At 40.6% G+C, this 13,033-nt stretch overlaps 1 protein-coding gene and 1 long non-coding RNA gene across 18 annotated transcripts in view; one reads left to right on the top strand and one right to left on the bottom strand.

Moving 5' to 3' along the window:
* LOC124136158 (single-stranded DNA-binding protein 3-like) overlaps positions 1-13,033 on the bottom strand; it is a 112,984-nt gene that overhangs the window by 39,860 nt on the left and 60,091 nt on the right. For all 10 annotated transcript variants that reach the window (XM_046501986.2, XM_046501988.2, XM_046501981.2 and 7 more), the window contains 2 exons: positions 5,733-5,810; positions 1,528-1,585 (listed from right to left, as the gene is read on the bottom strand). In XM_046501986.2, coding sequence (XP_046357942.1) covers positions 1,528-1,585; positions 5,733-5,810 — 136 coding nt within the window. The remainder of the gene's footprint in view (positions 1-1,527; positions 1,586-5,732; positions 5,811-13,033) is intronic.
* The window catches only part of LOC124136160, a 29,625-nt gene that overhangs the window by 9,484 nt on the left and 7,108 nt on the right, over positions 1-13,033 (top strand). For 7 of the 8 annotated variants that reach the window (XR_007222151.1, XR_007222150.1, XR_007222154.1 and 4 more), the window contains one exon: positions 10,952-11,838. This is a non-coding gene — a long non-coding RNA (uncharacterized LOC124136160). Of the gene's footprint in view, positions 1-2,581; positions 4,087-10,951; positions 11,839-13,033 lie in introns of those variants that run through there. The other variant, XR_007222155.1, reaches the window with a different exon arrangement.

The following is a 13,033-nucleotide window of genomic DNA, read 5'->3' as shown; positions in this document are numbered from 1 at the left end:
CACAGTTCAATTTGAAGCACCACATTTCAGCGTAAATTAAATTTAGCAAACAGAAGTAGAACAGACATCAGTCTATTTCAATGTGTAAGAAGACAACTAAGAGACATTTTATAAACCCAATGACCTGTGTGCGCAGCTGATCATTCCATCACAGACCTGGAGATACATTATATGTGTTAGTGTACAATACGGCCAGTGGTTGAAGAAGGGGGTGTTGTTAAAAGTAGTTCCAGAACTGCTGCATGGCAGTCTGCAGATATGTACCCAACCCTCCATTTGGGAGAAACAATATGGCTGCCACATGGAGTTGGAACGGGAAATGAGAAGCTACTCAAACTTAATAGAATTCACTGTAATGGTTTTATGAATGAGGCATGTATGTTCTTGTACCTAGAAATACCTGGATGAGGCAACAGAGGGATGCTAAAGAAGGGTAATTTACAAGAATAGCAGTACACATGGCTGTTATCTCATCAGTGGATTCGGTCAAGGATGTTACCCTATAAGGATCTAGTAAATACGCCCCTTTTCATGACTGTCATCTTTTGCTACAAACACCACAGCCCTCCCAATGGCTGTGTTACCATACTCCCCCTCTCCATGGTTGTGTCATCTATTATCACAAGTCCCCTTGAATTGGTGCGTCACCTCACTCCCCCTCTCCTTAGCTCGCATCCATGGTTCCTACTCTACATCACTGCCTGTGTCATATCAACTGTACTCCACATCAAAGCCTGTGTCATATCAACTGTACTCCACATCAAAGCCTGCCATCTATCGTCACTACTCCCCCCTGATTGGGTGTGTCCCATACTCTGCATTTCATTGTTTTACTGCCAGGCATCGCAACTCTACCCTTCAGATCTGACGATCTTCTAGTTGTGTTGTCAGCTGTCTGCCTCTAGCACAACACAACCTAGCTACCATTGAAGTGTCGCTCCATCAATATTCTGTGTACACTCAGTTGTGTCCTCATGATTGCTAATTGAAAACTGATCAGTTGACAAACGGATCATAACCATATCAAGTGAAAGATTCAAGTAAAACAATGTCCCATATTTTGACAATTTTCACTTCAGCACATGTTTATTCATTGCATCAATTAGGCATAAACCAAACCAATTTTCAATTATCGATCCTCAAATCAGATGTGACAGCTAGAACCATGTCAAGTCCGTTCCGATGTTCGTAATGTTGGCCATCAGTAACACTCAACATTGTCCATTGTTTCATCGGAGCTCACTTCACTCTCTCCATTGTTGGACAGGAAACATGGACAACCATCAATGTCAGTGTTTGGGCCCATCACTATATCCAATTTCCCATGTTATCAAATATGTGAATAATTCACCCACTCTGCCAGAGATGGATCACTATGGGAACATTTCTTATAGCTCAAATGTTTGCCAATTAATCACACTAGTGCTCCAACCTGTGTGACACGAGGGGAATACAGATGGTTCGTGTCGCTGTAGTATTCATTACTGTGTGCATAACACCAGAGAGATGTGAGGAGTTTGGACTTACCCGGCCTTGGTTCCATGCTGTTGGGCATAGGCATCTGTCCTGCAGCACTGCCGGGAGGCTGCAAAGAGATTTCATATGTACAGTTTTCATATGTCAATCATAATGATAATTTGGCCCTTGGTAACAAATGTTCATATTAGGCAGATTGGGTCAGTATTCAAACTTTGGGCATTGTGCATACAGTTAAATGTTCTGCTGTCCTAATGAAATCAAATTTCTGACAGTGAGATAGGGCTTCTTATACTATGAACATTTACTTTACAATATACTTTATCAAGGTGCTGAAGTCTCCAGTGTGCTTTATCTAGGTGCTGAAGTCACCATAGTGTTTCATCTAGAGGCTGAAGTCTCAAATGTGTACTTCATCAAGGTGCTAAAGCCACCACAATGTGTTTCATCTAGGTGCTGAAGGCTCTCGTGTGTACTTCATCAAGGTGCTGAAATGTCGACGGTGTGTACTTCATGTAGGAGCTGAAGTCACCAGTGTGAGCTTGATTAAGTTGCTGAAGCATTTCAAAATCCATTTTCCTTCCAGAAATCAGTATTAACGCTGACAATTAATACTGTATAGAGTAATATTAATTTGATACAATCCCTCAAGCCAAGCTTCATGTCACTGGTTGTCTGGTTTTAACTATTGATTTGGTCTTGAAATGTATGCATATTTCATTTGATCCTTCTGTGTCAAAGCAAACAGCCTCTTTGGTGTTACTTTACAAACAACTTAACTGAAGCTTTACACTAAATTTGTAATTTAAACGTTCTGGTGGGGTTTTGTGTTTTACAACTGTCAGCATGCATTCATCAAAAGTATTTCAATTTGGAAAAGGGGGAAACTCATGAGGTCAATCCAAACCAGAACAGGCAGCGATCATGGAACTTCTTCTCTCACACTGCTTTCTTCCCCAATCTAGTTTTTATTCATCATCAAATATTTATTGTATGTTCGGCGGTATCAAATAACGCTAATAACGCCCCATTACATCAGTGCAATAGTCTGTCTGCAAATAACGAGAAATCTAATTTGTCCAGAAGGAAATCCATTTCTATCTTAAACATTGCTCCCGCGAGATATTGGGTTTGGCTGAAATCATTGGACATTATAAAGTTTATTGATGGGAATGCACTACTTTCATTTTGTATGATGAATATCCTTCTTTGAAGTGTAGCTTTTCTCATCAGTTGTTGTCAAACCAACAGCTGTTGCTAAGACTCTCTCTGACTGGCAGAATATACAATAGATTTATTACGCCAGCTCTGATTGGCTCATGAAAAGGTAATCTGATTGGCTGTTCATAGTGATGGTGATTAGAAGAAGACTACTAGTACTAGGAAGTATGTTTTACAGTTTTAATGAGGTTCGGTGGCAACAGAGCGAGCAGATTGATTGTTGCAGGAGTAAGAAGAGACGAGATCTCCTTATGCAAGGAATAGTGAAACAAACATGGACCGGAGGCTTTTCTTGTGAATACACTTTAATAGTTGGGATTTCTTCCCTGGATGGAAGAGGCACGGATTATAAATCAAAGATCACAGAGCGAGATGGGATCGCCTCAGACACACCATGCATGCGGAATTCAATTTTATCTCATTTGATTAACGATGAATTTGAAAACAGACTTATTTCATTTGGTAGCCGTACTTTGATGTATGAGGCTGTGCGGAGTCTGGGACAGACTGTACTGTGCCAGTCTGTGCTAATCTAATCACATACAATCTGTCTTTGATTTTTTACTCACGCTCTTTTTGTGCAGTTATTTCATTCTCGTTAGTTCCTTAATTACCTTGACGAGGAGCTCTCGTAATTACAGCTCAGCAGCTGCAGTACCCATGGCAACTGTTTAGACTGGAGGAACTTACCAACTTAATAGACTCCTAATGTGGTCGGAATAATTACAAAGTAATTAATTCTTCCCTGTGAGATCGCATTGTATTTGGGGCAGAGCTTAACCCTACACAGCTTGCCGAAATGCATACAGGAATACCGGAAGGATTGACTCGGGTCTGTCCACCGAAACTCGATCAACTCGATGCCATAAAGGTTGACTTGATGCCTAATCGGTTAACGGCAATGGATGTCCATGTTTCTCGTTCAGTAAAGATGTCTGCAAGTTGGATAACCCAGTTTACTGAATTGCAAAGTGTTGTCATTGTCAGGGGGGTTTCAGTAACACAGCCTGCTCTGGGGCTAAAAAATCCAATTACTTTTGGTGGGATCTAGTTACAGGATGACATTGGTATTACTTTGTGCAATGGGAAGTGGCCGAGCAACAAGCAGACAGCACAGTAGTGCTCCCCCTCCACACATGCCACTCAAACAACTCCACTTAGGGAAATGTTTTCACATCACAGGCTTTGTGATCAAGACAGTTTCCCTTTTATCTCGGCAACAGAGAAGTAGAGCTGATGTTTGACTGCCGAGCTATGACTCCCTCCGGATCAGCTATAGCAGGCCAGTGACGATTACCCAAGCTATCGCGGTGACGTTACAACAGCTAGTCATGACTCCGAGGACCCCATCTCGGGACGGACTCCTGACATGAGGCTATGGTGGACAAGGTAATAGTTTTCTTTATTGATACCTGTGTGTGTAACTATGTATACCAGTGATACAGGGTACTCCAGACAATGTAATGGCTTGCCAGTTATACTTATTCATCATCATAATTGGCTCAATGGTCAATTCACTGTTGCTGATGAGTTCAATATCGTCATGCTTAAGATTGAACTGTATGAGTCAATGACCTTAAACTATGGACTTGTTTGGAGAGGGTCTTTGGGGATTATTACTGTGTGAGTTGCTTTGTATACGCATGTATACGCATGTATTCCACAACATAATCTAAATATCCTGACATCAAATGGAAGCAGTCGTTGTCATTATTACCCACTGGGAAAGTTATTCTACACCTTGTCAATATAAGGGATAGTAACCTTGTTATTAATATACAACTTATAAAAAAAGACCACCTTTTTGTATTACCATATTACAAGACATTTAACTATAGTAATATGAAAGGAGGGGATGGTCATTAAATTTTATTAGAATTATATTACTTTGACATTTCCAGACAACAAGAAACATCGATGTGCTTGACCATGCACCAGAATAATGGTGTCATCCATACTAATGTCATGATCATCTAATACCGTCTCTAGAATGCGATTCAAGAAACAATGGTTTGTGTAGTTCTGCCATTGGTTTTAAGCAGGGGATAAACACTGCCTTACTTGTTCCTCTTAGTGAAATATTAGTGAAAACATGTTACAACTATGACATGATTTGTCTTTGTGATCTGTATAAGACGTAAGTCAAGGATGTTTCTCTAAATCAAAACCGAACAACAATGCTTCAGCACTTGTCCTTATGTTGTTTGTTTGTTGTTTAACACCGCACTCAGCAGTATTCCAGCTACATGACGGCGGTCTGTAAATAATCAAGTCTGGACCAGACAATCCAGTGATTGACATCATGAGCATCGATCCACACAATTGGGATACGATGACATGCATCAACCAAGTCATCTGACCACCCAATCCCGTTAGTCGCCTCTTACGGCAAGTATGGGTTGCTGAAGACCTATTCTAACCCTGATCTTTCATATGTGGGGTGTGTGCAGTGACTCACTGTAATAAGCAAGTGCACCAACCTCTCATCTACCAATTAAGTGCGATGTTCAGGTGTGTGGAAACATCAATAGGGCTACAACAATTCACTGAACTATTCCGGGAATCAAGATATGCTGCACCACAATATATGGTCATCCAAACAGATTTTGGTACATGTGCATTTGGTCTGCATCTATGGCCAATGTGTCTTGTTTTACTGAATCAGATGACTGAGTTTGGATACAGGTAGATATTCTCATGATTCCATATCTATTATCCAAATTTTTCTTTTTTCATTAACTGCAGGTTCACAAGTATTTTTGTCATTTTGAAATATTCTCCATGTCATGTTATTTCTCAATATATCCATGCACACAACACAATGTTGAACTATTGTGTTACTTCATTGCTGTTTACAGACATGATGCACACATTGTGTTACATGTAGTCAGCTCCAGTGTGTTGTTATCAGCTGATATTTCCCTTCTGTAATGTTTTGTACACCATACACCCCGCTTAACTGGCACATAACTGGCCGCCTACTAAAATTACTCATTATCCAGAGGTATGTGGAAGTTTGTGGAAGATGTACTTACTGTGTTAAACTCAACTTGGTTAGGCATCCGGACCCCAGGACCTCGGGGTCCGCCTGGATAGCGTGGGGACATATAGGGCTGAAAACAGACAAAACACATGTTATCATGGGAAACACTCTCTCAGCACAACAGACTAGGGGCCATCAATAACACAGGCGACATGCCACACCAACAGTTACACAGGTGACATAGGGACAGACGACATAATACAGATCACAACACAGATGGCAAAAACTCAAGATCACTTACTCCAGGTCAAAAAAAAATACACCTTGAGTACTGAAAGCTGAAGCCTTAACAAAAATGACAAATAATTCGACCAAAAACCCCTACCACTAATTGCTTCCACTTTCTAAGATTATAAAATCAAGCATTCACCACCAAGATTATTGAGCAAACGTTTGCATGTACTTGATTTTCTGAATGCTCCCCCAACATAATTTCATGTTTGATCTGGCAATCAATCAACTGTCTCAGATTAATTGCAATGGTGTTTTACTGACATCCTGATTCTGATAGTAGTAGCATAACAAGGGCTTATTGTGTTCTCACTGGTATTGATATAACGTCAGGCATCTGATCTTGGTGATTATCAAAGTCTCTAGTACAGTTAATAATGTCAGAGTGTAGACCAGCAACTCCCTTTTATGCATAAAAACTCCCCAAGGTACAAAGGAGATACGCCTTTATTGGGAAATACCATGCCACACCCATCCGAATTCCCTGAACTTGGCAATCACTGGTGTGTTTGACATGTCAAGTGCGTAGATTCTAGAACCACACATCATTTGTAAGCGAGTTGAGATTTACACTGCTTTAACATTGTATTCATATCGCAGCCTTGGCGGAACGCAAGAAGTGTAGCAGATAGGGCTTTTCACACTTCAATCAAACCCAGAAGCATAGGTACAGGTGATGGAAAACCAAGGATCATAATGAACCCAAGATCAGCAGATCCTGTCACGACTAAGGGATGCAACTCAGAGCAGGAATGCCATAATGACTGGTCCATTCAAATCTTTAATGAAAATTCAAGTCAAGTTACTCGGACAAGTTAGAGCAAAGATCTGTTGGCAAATGAAAAGCTCAATGTAAATCTTTTGTTTGAAGATTAGAAACGCTAGTATCTGCCCATGCATAACAAAACTGAAGAAGATTTATTTCACAAAGCCTCTTCTGAATGCCTTTTAATATACATGAGAAAATTAAATCAGAGGAACCTGTACGAGGCAGTCAAGACTCGTTTAATCTTGTAGAAAATTGAATTTTCACAAAACAAGAGTGATGTCAATATCTGGTGATGTATTGGTAAGGGTCTGTATAGCTCGAGGCAATATACTTAGATCTATGTGAATATCCTTCAACCTGCTGTGTTTATGGCGTACAACTCTTCAATTTGCAATGTGGCTTATCAGATGAAATTCTTTGGATAGCAGACAAGTTGTAAGAATACATCATTTCAGATTTAAGTGAAGATAATCAAGCAAGTATCTGCTACTTGAACTCCATTTAACCTTCCACCACGTGGATGTCTTGACGTCATGCCTCTCTGCTGCTAAAAGAGCACTCAACTTCAATCTCGTAAGTCATTCTGTTCAAGTAAAACAGGCTTCATGCAAATAGATTAGTTTGTTAGCTTTTTAAAATATGGGTTGATCCTTTTTAAAAGCCTAGGCTGATCATGATATATTACCATTCCCCAATGGCCTCATAAAGTAAAACGATGTGATTCGGTTTCTACATAATTAAGCTCATTGATCAAAGTTTGTATATCGCACAGCTCCATCACTGGTGTGTGTATGGTAGGTATATCCCGGACAGGGGATATTAAACAGATGCGCCATCATGGGAAGGTGTCTGAGAAGGAAGAAATCTTATATTACAATGGGATGGTAAGAGGGTGTTGTTGGGAGAGTGTTGGGTTTAGAAAGGCTGGGGGTGGGGCTGGGGGTGGGGCTGTGTGGTTAGGGTGGATGTTTGGGTGGCTAGGGAATGAGTGAGTATGGTTTTACGCCGCTTTTAGCAATATAATACGGCAAGGGGACACCAGAAATGGGCTTCACACATTGTACCCATGTGGGGAATTGAACCCGGGTCTTTGGCATGACGAGCGAACGCTAGGCTACCCTAGGTGATGAATGGGTGTGGGAGTAGGAGTTTCTTTATGATTAGTGGTACATATTAGGAACATGCTGGGTTGGACAAAAGATATAAGCTGGGGGAGTGAGGTATTCTTGATGGACACCTTCAGTCACATGAAACAACCATTACTTTTAACGTTGTACGTGTAACCAAGATTATTTTTATAATGTCAAGATCTCATGATGCAAGAGTGAGTGAGTATGGTTTAACGCCAGTTTTAGCAATATTCCAGCAATATCACGGCGGGGGATGCCAGAAATGGGCTTTACACATTGTACCCATGTCAGGAATCGAACCATTTCTCGGCATAACGAGAAGACGCTTTAACCACAAGGCGACCCGACCACCCAATGACTTGCAAGAAACTTGTTTCTTTTTTATAATGAATTATGTATACAATCCCACTCTATAATTTGCTTGAAGCTGCCCAACCGAAGCCTGAAACCTATTTGCTTGAAAATGTCAGCAGAACTGTCACAAACTCACTTCAGACAATGACTCGATGAGGCAATTCTTTAACTGTGTCCTCAAATTATTTCATTGACTGAGCTACCGCAGCAGGTGCTTGTTCTGATAAATGTCTGCCATAGGGTCTGCAAATGTAGCTATCCTTGCACAAATCATTTCATTACAAAACAGCAACCGCTAAGTAGTTCCGCTACAAAGTTTCAGCTTGATCTGATTGATGGGTTCCACATAAAACTCGTGCCAATTCGTGCTGCTATTATAAGTATTCATGAAGTAATTTGTAGAAGTCTATGTGGGCAACATAATATCATACCAGAAATAATTAGGGAATAATAGTTTGTTAGATGTTCGTGATTATTCAGGCAAATTAATGTTAGATCCACATCATTAACAAAAACGTCCAGATCCATCAGCGATACACACATGGAAATATCTAGCCATTATAACAATTAATTACAATTTATAGGAGTCATGTACTCATGTTCCTGCCAATACTTGCGACATCCAGAAAATATCAGCTTCATGACAAATGAGCCTGTAATGAAATTAGGGGTCCAGCAGTACAGTTCATGAGTTAAGGACTTAAGGACTTAACATGCTAAGGACATAATAACATGTACGTTCAATTACATCCACACACACAAGCAGAAACCATTACATATTGAATGACTTTGTCAAATCCTTATAAATACACCAGTATCTCAAAAGGATGTGTAATGCATACTTCTCCATTAAATAGAGTTATTTACAGATGCCGTTTTCTCCCACAATATTCCCGATATTTGTGCGCTTTGTATGGCGTGCATGACTTTCACATGTGGCCATCAATGTCACGCCAGCTGGTCGTATAGCTTGATGGATAAGATTTTGATAAGATTTATCAATCTAAACCTCGTTATCCCCATCCAGTTGGACAGGAAGTACAAGACAGGTAGTGTGACTGTTTGCGGTATCTGGGACTATCTGTGCTGGGTGCATAATGGCTGCCTCGCAACTTCGACAGGAGACACATGGCGCATGTCAAGTGCTTCTGTCGTGTTACTCAAACCGACAGTCAGGCTGTCACATTGTCAACACAAACTTATTCCTCTCACTGTGGTTCATTATAACTCATGATGTCCTGCATTTTTGCTCTCTTCGGGAAAAGAACATGAGTTGGACACTCCCACCAGTCAGATTGCATCAAAGTAATGATAGATTGGAGTGAGTGAGTGAGTTGTTTATGACAGTATTACAGTAATATCGCGGCGTGTCAGCTTAATGTGGGAGGAAAGCCTGAAGTGATGCAGGTCTCAGACGTTTACCACTTCGGTGAAACCCACGAGCACGGGTATGGGGCTGACAAACCTAGAAACAATCAGGCTAAACCAGGATTGGAACCCACAATCATAGGTTTATGGCGTGCCCAAGGAACGCAACTCTGCATTTCGAATCGCGGCGCCTTAGACGACTGGGCCTCCTGTGCCCCCTATGACATATTGGAAGGACTAGTTGGCTTCTGAAACTATTTAAATGAAACTAATTATTTTGACAAGTGGAGATACACATCCAGTGATTTTACTAGAAACAGCTTATGGACATTTCCAATTTTTGAAGAATAAAAATCTTTAATGTCTCAGACAAAGAACAGACTGATCAAAGCTTACAGTGTGGCAATTAAGGTCAACTGTGAAGGTCAGGAAAAAATGATGTCATATCACTTTTGACCAATCAAATCAATTGCCTGGCTATATTAAATGTTCCAAGTCTGCCTAAAAGATATTGGATAAGTTCTGGGCGAAGTTCCATTTCAGTGGACTGTAGGTGTAATTGAGTGGGAGAATGTACACGTTACTGTAGCAGTTGGATATTAGATTTCATTATGATGTCCTGAATTGTAATCTGTGGTGGGCTCAACCTACGCCACCTCATGTGGAGGGCCACTCATTCATTTGAGAGAATATTGAAAGCACTCAAGTGTATAAATGAAGAGATTTATTATGGTGGGGCCTTCCCTAAGGAAACACAAGTCCACCAATTTGACATATAAATAGAGAACAATAAATCGTGGCCCAGATCTGGCCCAGGCAGAAACAAATTATTGCCATTTTCAGTTTGTGGAGCGATGAGATCAGAGGGCAGACGTCTTTCACGAGACATGTTAGTTACCAGGGGTGTCTCAAGTCCGCAGATCAGAGAGGGTGCCAAGAAGGAGAGTGTACATTCTTTTATTTCCTTGCTTCTGTTACTCATTTATTGACTTTCAGAACATTACAGAAAGACCCTGAAAGATACAACGATACAAGATGAGAGGATAGAGCAGACGGCAATGAGAATTCCAAGCCCATGCTGGTAGCTCCACTGGTAGCTGCCATGACAGCTTTCAATCTACCAGGGTAAAAATAATACTCAAACTGTAACTAGTGTTTCTTTTTCAGAAGCTTAATCTTGAAGACGAACGGGTGAATTTCTTTAGGAAGTGCGAGCCAAATCAGAAGAACGCCAATCTATTACATATCCCATCTTGACAGGGTTGGAAATTGTAGGCAAACAAACAGTGTTAATGAGAATGTTTTTCTCTCGGTTTCTGTATCTTTCAATCCAGTTAAAAGCAATCATTTATCTTTCAGATAACTACTGCACTGTCAAGATGTCTCAGCCTACAACAAATTGCTCTACAATTTTATGGTTCAACTGGGCCAGGTAATGTGAACAGAAGTACATCACTAACAGGAACCTGGTTTCAAAGGGTTCAGGGTCTGCTGGAAATGGATTTCAATCAGTGTTCACTGGTGCCGAGATCTGGAAAACTGTTCAGCTGATGTAAGAATGAAGTGCAGCGATTCCACAGCCTGCAATCAGCATCAGATAAACTTGCACGTCAATCAGGGTGGAGGAACAAACTGTGATGAACCGATAACAACCATCTCCCCAGTGCAGTATGGGCACGTCGTGGGATAGCCTTGATGCAAGAGCTGTTGCAGCGCCCAGCTTACACAATTCAGGTGATCAAGGGGCGAACTACACTGTGATGAGGTGACGGTTATGTGCAGGTGACGGGTATGTGCACTTCAGGGGATAGCATCGGTGAAAGAGCTGTTGCAGCTCCCAGCTTAGACAGTTCAGGTGAACTAGTGATCTCATTGTCATGTCAATGGATAAGGATGGAGATCTCAAAAATAGAAGGATGCAATCTCTATGAATAAGGATGCGATCTCGATGTGTACGGATGCGATCTCGATGATAAGGATGGGGATCTCGCTGGATTAGGATGTGATCTCGATGGATAAGGATGTGATCTCAATGGATAGGGATGTGACCTCAATGGATAGGGATGGGGATCTCGATGGATAGGCAAGTGAATGCAGGGAATAACCATCAGTGCCTAGGTGACAGAACAGCTTCAGCTCCAAGACTTCATGGCAATGTTTTCTCATTATGGGGGACGTGTTTGTGTTGTGTGCCCTGTGATGGAGGATAATGGATTACACAAGCCTCCCGCTGCTGCCGCTGTCAGGTAGGTTCCCACTTTACTTATGTGCTTCCAGCAACTGTACATTCCATTTAACGATTCACTGGCTACACTTATTACGTTGATGGAGTTTTAACATTCTACAAGGACTCGGAGAGCAGTGCCAGAGAAGAAGTTCATGCTACTTAAAGGCTGTCATGACATATTTAGGAAGAGATTTCTAAACATAAAGATAAAATAGTCACTTTGCCTGTCTATTTTACCCTGCTATAGGTCTTTCAGAATATTGGTGGAAATCAATATGGTTGAAATTACAAGGGTAGGTAGTCAGGCAAACGGTGCCTTTGGTTTAATGCAAGCAACGAAACATCTACCAGGGCTGCATACGTGCACTAGCACAAGTCAGTTCCTCTCATTTCCCTTATTATACTACTCAAAAGAAGTTAAGGATCACCCGATTCTTTCATAATGGTAAAGTTAATCTGTTATGACATGAGAGATTAACTATAGTAATATGAAAGAATCAGGTGATCCTTAACTTCTTTTGAGTAGTATAGTAGAAGAAAGCATTTTATATGTATTATTCACTATTTCTTACAAACAGTGATAAAATCCTTTTGGGTTTTTTGTTTCACCTATTTGAAAAACAAAGTAAAGTCATTTTCTTAAATATTTTTTTCTAATTTCAGAGGGTTTTTTTTAGTTGTTTTGTCACATAAAGCACCTAAAAAATTACAAGGCCTTAGGTATCCTGGGGAATTTTAGGGGTGTCCTTATGTTGTAGTTGGTTGGTTTGTTGTTTAATGCCGACGCACTCAGCAATATTCCAGCTATATGATGGCGGTCTGTAAATAATCGAGTCTGGACCAGACAATCCAGTGATTAATATCATGAGCATCAACTCATGCAATTGGGATCAATGACATACATCAACCAAGTCAGCAAGCCTGACCAACCGTTGTAACTGTCCAGGATAGAAGTTTTTGCCTTCTACCTCTGCTAGAAAACATCAGTATCATTTAGTTGCATCCTGTTCAACTTTGCCCAGCAATACTGATATACAAGGATAGCGGATTAGATTTCATCAAATTTTCTTTCAGAACTGTTTGTTTAAAATAAATGAATTACTAAATTTAAATCTTCACTTCCCTTCTTTAAAATTAATCAGAAAAGATATCTGGTTCCTGTCTTTTTTCAGATTTGCAATTGTGAATGCATGTTGGGATCCACAATAAAAACT

Source organism: Haliotis rufescens, unplaced genomic scaffold, assembly GCF_023055435.1.
Source record: "Haliotis rufescens isolate VD_foot unplaced genomic scaffold, xgHalRufe1.0.p SCAF_2, whole genome shotgun sequence".
NCBI lineage: Eukaryota > Metazoa > Mollusca > Gastropoda > Lepetellida > Haliotidae > Haliotis > Haliotis rufescens.
This window is presented reverse-complemented; position numbering and strand designations above follow the sequence as displayed.